We start from the raw sequence: 8770 nt of genomic DNA, 5'->3' as shown, positions 1-8770 counted from the left end.
AAACCCTTTTTAGCAAATATTATATACATATATATATATAAAGAATATATTAATATATAACTCATTATATATTCAGCTATTTACAATTTTATACGCCAAAAACTTTCTCTTCTTAACTGAATGACTCCCATGGGAGAAAAGCTTATGATGTTAATTTCTGAATGACTCCCTAGGACAGTGTTTCCCAAAGTGTGGTACGCGTACCCCCAGGGGTACGGGAACAGTTTAGCGGGGGTACGCGTTCTTATGAGAAATATCATGCAACAAACGAAAATTTCAAGAAATTTTATTTTAAAACAAAGTTAGCCATGAAAATTTACGATTACGTATTTTTCTATTGGCTATTTTTTTCAGAGTTTACAGTTAATAATTAGTAGTGTCAACAGCCAGTTGTGATTTTTAACTTTTGTGCAATTTTTTTTATAATAAAACATACATTCATTTTTTTTTATTAGTGGTACACAGCGTTACGAAAAATTTAGAAAGGGTACACAAAAGTCATGAGTCCTAGGAGAAGGGCTTATGATTCAAATTTTTAGATGTCAGGTTCCTTTTTCTTTCGTTTTTTTATTACTTTTTCTTTGAAAAAATAGCTCATAATTGATATTATGTGTTTTTTAAACTGTCTTCTCTTCTAACTGAATGACTCCCATAGGAGAAAGACTTATGATGAACAATGAAAGAACGATTTATATATTTCTTACCAGGAAGTTATCTTTTTATAACATACATATCGCTGGTTCAAAACTAAAACGACACTTTTGCACTCACTTCTCATGTTATTTGAATGTTGGTGAGTGCACAGAAGTGTCGTTTTAGTTTTGAATTAGCGATATGTTCCGTACTTACATGTTATCTCAGTGGTTGGAAGTAGCGCACTACAAGTAGTGAAACTACTGTCGTCGCTACTTTTTTTCCGTAGTTTGAGTGTAGTGTGAGACATTTTTAAAAAAAGTAGAGTAGTGTGATACTAAGAAACAGTAATTTGTAGCGATTCCTCGTAACTACTTTTAACGTTAGTTTAGCAAAGAAACACGTATCTAACGCAACTAATTTATCGAATTTGATGGGTACAAGTTTTCGCAAGCCCGTCTATAGATGCAATTAAAATGACCTTGTAGCTGCAGCTGAGAGTTAACAGGAATTACGTATTTCGAATCACACATCACTAATATTTAAACTAGTCACTACAAAAAATTGATAATTAATCACTTTGGTCACACTTTCACTTGTGAATGTACTCTCGTGAAACATTGATGTTTCAAAGAAAGGGAGCATATGTTTTACGCATGTAATTTCTTAGAGGAAAATAAAAGAGCATTAAACAATTAAAAAATCAAAATTTATAAAAATAGAAAAGAGTCTACGCTATATCAGGTACTCAGAATATCGCTACCTAATATTACGAATAATTTTGCCTCATACCTAAAAAATTTAAATTTGTGATATTGTAATAACTATGTAATATTCTTTGATCATGCTTGAATGATAAGGAGTGAAATAATCTGCATAAAGTTTCTCATGAAATAATATGTATAAAGTTTCTAATGAAAAAATATGATCATTTTAAAAATGGGGGCAAAAAGAATCAAATTAAAACTTTAACTCCTTAACATCCTAGCACTTTATAAGAACTATTAGCATTTTTGTCCTAAAAAACCTTTCATCGCCAAATGATAAAAATAAGTTACTAAAGTTCATAAGAAAAGCATCTTTTTATCATTGTCATTCAAATTAGAATTCCCCCGTTTCTATAATTATTTTATGTTTAAATTAGCCATTAGATTTTTTTAATTGTTCCTATTGAAACTTGTATACCCATTTGCTATAAAAAATAATAATTATTAAAACATTGAAAACTATTGTGATTATTTTTAGGCATTACCAAAAAACTTTATTGTCCACCATACCTTATGGACTCTAAATAATCTAATTAAGCAACCTATATTTTTTCCTGCTTAAGAAGACGCTATACCCGCATGAAAAACCCTTTTTAGCAAATATTCTTTCTCTATATAAGTAAATTAAAATTATAGAAAAAGTGAGTTCAGGTAACCATAAAGTTTCAAATGCTGAAAAGCATGCATATATATATATATATATATATATATATGCATGCTTTTCAGCATTTGAAACTTTATGGTTACCTGAACTCACTTTTTCTATAATTTTAATTTACTTATATAGAGAAAGAATATTTGCTAAAAAGGGTTTTTCATGCGGGTATAGCGTCTTCTTAAGCAGGAAAAAATATAGGTTGCTTAATTAGATTATTTAGATTCCATAAGGTATGGTGGACAATAAAGTTTTTTGGTAATGCCTAAAAATAATCACAATAGTTTTCAATGTTTTAATNCTTATTAATTTATTTTTTTTTCAAATATCAAAACGCAAATAAAGTATGGCAGGTTTACGTAGTTAGGGAGTATTCCTCCAAAAATTTGTTAGGTTTACCTAAAACTATTTTCTATGCTCTTTACATTTTAAAATACGACTGGAGGTGCCTTGAGTGTGCCAAGAAAATATTTTTCGTGGTTTAGCGTCCTTTAATACTTTACATAGTTTGTCGTAGTAGCTCTTATTTCGACAAGGAAAATAAAAGAGCCACAGTTTGAGTCCCTCACACTTGAAGCAAAACTATAATTTTAGAATATTTATGCCATCTTGCCGTGAAGAATTATCAGGGCTTTAGATAACTTACATACTTTAAAAGCTTTCAAACTTTTTTTCAAAAATCACCAATTTAGCGACATTTTTACACCTTAATGAAAATTATGAAAATCAATGCCTGATTCTCATTTTTTGAAAATTATTATGAGCCCAGATAATGCAGCATTGAAGTCAGTTTTTGAATATTAAAAAGTTAGACCACAAACGCTTTTCATTTCCTTAAAACTGTGATTTTTTTCCATATCAACGTTTTGCGCCATTTTCAGAATAACCTAGAGGGCGCTGGTTTAAGATAAGTTAAACTTATCCTAAAAGTCATGAGTAACTGTTTCAAACATACAGTAGTTATAAAAGTAATATATTATTAACAAAAAGGGATAATTTCATGCGACGGCAGAATGTTCGAAAAAAAGCCCTAATCATTACGGTAATAAAGAAATTGTATCTACAATAAGTAATATACGTGGCTTCCTTCATTTTGTCATAATATGTACTTAAATTATGGTAACATATTTGGCCATTATTATTTAAGCTGACTTCTTATACGGAAACAGTCTACAATTTTAAAATCTTAAGAATCCATTATTGTTTCTAGAGCAATTTTTTGATTCATTGATTGTAAAGGACGAACTAATTCAGTTTTAAAACTCATGTGTTCAATAATTTAAACTACAAAATTCGTCGAAAAATAAATATTTGCTTTCCAATAAAGTGTCATTTAAAAAAATATATTAATGCAAAGTCAGTAAAGATTTAGTAACTCAATTTTACTTTCAAAACGAAATAGCGTAATATTATAATACTACACAATGTGCCAAATATTCAATGAAAACCACCAGCAATAGAACAATAATACGATATAAGTTTTATATTATGTGTTTCAGTCATAAAAAAATATTAAGTGCTTCCAAACAAGGAAACAGTGAGGGACTTTCATATTTGAGTAATTACATTTAAAAAAAATAGTAATTAATGTATTACTGCACCTTACATGGTATCACGGTATAAAACTGACTGCAATTAACAGCACAAACAGTGCATTAAAAAAATTAAAAAAGAAAAAAAGAAAGAAACGCTCCGCGAGTAATATATTTTTATTGGATTAAGATTTTTTTTTATTTACTCAACAACCAGTTTCAAGTCATAACTCTTAAGTGTTAATTTTTGAAAGCTTTCGCTTTATCTTTTTATGTAAAAAAAACTTTTTCCATAAATGAAACTTTGTTTGGGGAAAATGTTTATTTTCGAAGGATTCGATGTGATTGAAAAAAAAATAGTTTAATGGCGTAAGAGTCAGCTGTAGTTGTATTATGTTATACTCAAGTTAAATAAAAACTATTCATTTATTAAATTTTTAACTATGCTAGAAACTATGCCTGACACTATAATAAAAGGGAACCAACAAAAGAGGAGGAAAGGTCACTAAGTGTTGAGCTTAGATAAGTAAGGAAAACGCATGAAATCTTTCTAATTAATCCGCCATTAGATTCAAGTTACGAAGTGAAAGTAAAAAATAATTTAGGTACGATGAAACTTCGAAAGGAGAGTGATAAGGGGAAAAAAATAGTATTTATTTCCGAAAAAACAAAATAAGATAAATATGGACCCAATCGTTTAGATTGAAAAATCAAATGAAATCAATATACAAGAACTAATTGTCATAAAAAATAAATACACCATTTTATGAAACTCATTTAGATAAGGATAATTCTATAAAAAATTCATAATTACACATTTTTTTATTTAATTTAATAAAAACTGTACAATTTTTGAAAAGCTCCCTAGAATTCAAAATTCAAAAAATACGACCGCTTTCAAACATCAATTGAAAATTAAAAATTTAAAAAAAGTTCAAAATTGAAATAAAAAATAATTTAAAAAAACACATAATGAAAGTAGACGCTAATAAGGAAAACTTTCTTTTCATCCTCGTTTAGTCATTAATAAAGATTTCAGATGAGTTAATATTGCATGAAAAGCTGACACAAAAAACTGCTATGTTTTATTCATATGTATTAAGTCAAACTTTCTGTTTCACTCCCTATGCTGTTTATTGACGCTGTAAACGCACATATTACCACCAAGGCCACCACGCAGAGAACCCTCGGGTAACTGACCCGATATTTTTTTTTATGTACAAGTTCTTAAAATACATATTTGGCTGGGTGCCGCACGATACCAAGTTAACCACCCAGATAAAATATTTTGTTACCTTTGATTTTGATTACAGTTCAAGAGCAGTTTCTGAAAATCAAAATATAATTATTGTTCAACGAAATTATAAGAATGTTTTAATTTTCAACGAAACAGTGAAAACTGGATAATATATTAAAAAAAAAAATAATAAATTCATTAAAGAAAGGAAAGAACTAAAAATGGTCAATCGTTTAAAGGGCGCTATACAACGAGTAAAAACCTTCCTGGCAAATTTATCGACAAATTATAAATTAATTTATTAGTATACAATCATTCCAATTAATTTAAAATAGTATTCTAAGTATGAATTCCGATAAGCCAGTTAAGTATAAGTTTTAAATGATATTTATATATTGAATTGCAAATTATGGCAGGATTCTTTTAGTTATGGAGAGGGGAAATTATAAATTTGTGATTTGATACTTTGAAGAAAAAAAAATGGCATTCTAAATTTAATAATTTTCTCTATCATCTGATCTATTTTTTTCTATGCTTTAATACTTTAAATTTTAAATTAGTAATGTAGTAAAAAGTGAATTTTCCATAAAATTTTCTCCCGTCATCGTAAATGCCTAGTGTTCGCTTTTTTATAAATGTCCCGATTCCTTATTTTATTATTTCTTTAAAAAAAATCTGTTCTTGCGTATACAGTAGTTTCTAGAGCAGAGGTCGCCAAAGTGGTCTATATAGACCCCCAGGGGTCTATTTAACAAAAGCGGGGGTCGATCGGGGGTCTATCCGAATCGGAAGGGTCGATTGTGGGTCGAAAAAAAAACAATTCTCAATACGCAAATTACACATACCTAATTAAGAATGTAAAATTTGTGAATTTTTTTTATAATTGACTCAATATCAGTTTCTTTATAAAACATAAATTAATAAACGTGTATTTATTGGGGTGAAACAAGTATTTACGTACCACCGCACAGTGGCACGAACACAGCGCAGTTTATAAGTCATATGCATATGTGCGTTTGTCCAAATGTCACGTGTGACGAGCATTTGGACAAACGCAGTTTCAGCTATCTTTGCAAACTGTGTTGAATATTTGCAGTGTCATTATTAAAACTTTTATAGTTTTGGATAATTAGTTATTGTTTCGATAAAACCATTCGTTTGGTTTAGATATCAATTTTAATTATCAATGCACAAAAAAGAAGGTAAGCATTAATAATATGGATTAGTACAGCCCGCGACAAAACTATAGCACACTTTGTATTTTTTTACGAAAATTACAAAATTGACCAATTTTGACGAAAATTAAAATTGACCAATTTTGAACCCAATATGGCGAACCTTGCAAAAAAACACCAGGCACATCCATCTCATTGATCAAGAAGCAGTAAATCTTTAGTTACTTTACTTATTATATCTACTTATGCATAATGACTTATTATTTGATAATAAGGTATTTAAATTTCAATATTAATATATTTTTCATAAAACTATTGTTACACAATGTACTATTACTTTAATAAATGTTTAAAATCATAAAATAAATGTACAAACACAGTATCTAATTGAGTTTTATTTTAATTAACAGAAAATTACTTTTGTGGGGGTCGATGGAGATTCCGAAAAATTATATAGGGGTCGATGATCAAAAAAGTTTGGCGACCCCTGTTCTAGAGTAACAAGGGTTTTCGTGAATTCCTCGCGCCGGATAAAAGAATTTCAGTAGTAATCCTTAGTAGGCAAATTTTAGAAAAAAGAAGAAAAAAAAGAAGAAGAAAAATATATTATAGGACATAGGAGTTTAAATAATATAAAACGAAGTGAAAAACATAAATTTTAATAAAACATTTATTAAATTATTACTATTTTATATAATAATAATATTATAAATTATTAAACAAATTTCCATTTAAAAAAGCTGTTTCAAAAAAAAAATTCAAGAAAAAAGAATGTATCAATAACTTGAGATAATTATTACGCACGTATGTCGTTCATGATCTATTTAACCACGAGTTGTTTTTATTTTATTAAAAGGAAAAAATATGAATTTAAAATTGAAATAATTGTAATTTAATTTAAAGAATTTTTTTAAATACGTAAAATAAAACGTTACTCCACGAAACCAAAATTCAATGCTTTAATTATAATTCAACAATTATGATTGAATTCAAAATTTAAAGGAGAACTAATATGAAAAATTAAATAAACCGAAATACCACACTAGTTTTTAAATTATGGTTTTATTTTTTTCAAGTTAATACGGTATAATTTAAATACGATTTTACTATCGGCTTATTATCAAAGGCAAATAGAGGGAAAAAAATCAAAAAATTGAAGTATTTTATTCTTACACCAAGAGAAATTGACGTAAATAAAATTTTAAGTTCAATCAATAAGTATATTTTTGCAATAATTTTTTGCCTTAATTATTAAATAAATTACTTTTGTGAAATTTTGAGTATAGATTAAATTAGTGGGCCTAAACTTAAAAATCATGGAACATTCGTAACATAAAAAATAATACATGGCATAAAAATATTTAGAAATGAATTTTTAAAATAAATTATGCAAGAAATTCTTACACTTCAAGCTCAGTAGTTTTCATTTTGTTGGTGAAAATCTATGTTCTCTAGAATTCAGAATCCTTGTTTTAAAAAAAAATTACCTGCGTTTTCAGCATGAATTGACCTTTGGACTAAACTTTATTTTCCGAATACGAAGGAATTTTTGCCCAACGTGTATAATAATTACGTCATAGCTTTTTACCACATTTTAATACACTCGTCATAATATTCAATCGTCAATGTTTGACGTCGACGTCAAAAGATAACGATATCAAACAAGCTTATTTTAGGTAATGCTAGCCTCTGTAGTAATTTCAAAAACGATTTCACATTCGTACAATTATAACGCTGTAGTTTCATCTAGATGGCAGCACTAAGCCTAACGATTCGTGATGGGAAACAGACTTTTTGGCAAGAGATCACTAAATTTTATAAAAACACAAATTTTTTTTTTTTATCGAAGCTGGAGTATTTTTTCCAAGGGCACTTTCACCAAAACAGGTAATCGAATAATTAAACAGTTATGTATAAAATAACTTTTAAAATGCATATTTTTTACGAGATTAACTTTTTGAAATAGTAAAGCGGCAATAATTAATAGAATTTAGGAGTAGTAGTTTCGAATAAGAAACATAAAAAGAAAAATAAGAAAAGAAAATCTATCTCGCTGAGATTTACGAGATGTAAACAATATTACTCCAAAAATATGAAACAGATTCGGATAATTTCTTAAACTAATTAAATTAAAAAAATACATACTAAACTTTTTTTAAACTAAATTTCTCCGGGAACTGTCTCAGGATCAACAATTTCTAAATTTGTTAATGAAATCTTTAAGCAATTATTTAGTAGTGGAAGATGTATAGAGAATTATAAACAAAGTTTTAATCTGTAAAGATGTAAATGATATGGAATTTTCCTTAAACTGTTTTACTTAAATATGGAAGATAATTAATTTTATCTTTCTAAAGAAAGCGAAGTTTTCTAAAACGTTTAATTTTATCTCACTTAAAATCAATGGAAAAACAAGCATTTAATTCTCTTAAAATTGTAAAAACGAAAAAAAATAAATTTATTAATACTATTCAGGGCCAGATTAAAAAGAGGGGCTCTTAGGGCTGCAGCCCCAGGCCACGCCAAATATTTTATAGCTCTGCATCCGCAAGGGGTTCATAAAGTTAAATTGGTTTTCTAATTTTCTAAAATTTAGTGTGCGCTAAAATTTACTCAATGCGCTATATTTCACAATATTTCTTAAAAATTCGATAATAATAATAATACATATTTTGAATGTATGCTTTGAATGTATATTTGAAAAATAACTTTTAAAAAAAGAAAATTCGCTGAGAAAAAATTCGCAGCTTCCCTTAACCAACTCTTTAAAG

General features: G+C 27.9%; 1 protein-coding gene across 9 annotated transcripts in view; it reads right to left on the bottom strand.

Moving 5' to 3' along the window:
- The window catches only part of LOC107440090 (NADP/NADPH phosphatase nocturnin), a 129170-nt gene that overhangs the window by 53089 nt on the left and 67311 nt on the right, over window positions 1-8770 (bottom strand). The window contains exon 1 of one of the 9 annotated variants that reach the window (XM_016052884.3): window positions 7404-7678. The exons of 6 other annotated variants lie outside the window; for them this stretch is intronic. In XM_016052884.3, the coding sequence (XP_015908370.1) occupies window positions 7404-7426 (23 nt within the window). In that variant the 5' untranslated portion in view covers window positions 7427-7678. Of the gene's footprint in view, window positions 1-7403; window positions 7679-8770 lie in introns of those variants that run through there. 2 more of the 9 variants (XM_071187932.1, XM_016052882.2) reach the window with 2 other exon arrangements.

This window comes from Parasteatoda tepidariorum, chromosome X1, assembly GCF_043381705.1.
Source record: "Parasteatoda tepidariorum isolate YZ-2023 chromosome X1, CAS_Ptep_4.0, whole genome shotgun sequence".
Classification (NCBI taxonomy): domain Eukaryota; kingdom Metazoa; phylum Arthropoda; class Arachnida; order Araneae; family Theridiidae; genus Parasteatoda; species Parasteatoda tepidariorum.
The sequence above is the reverse complement of the archived record's forward strand: the minus strand, read 5'-3'. Positions and strand labels throughout refer to the sequence as shown.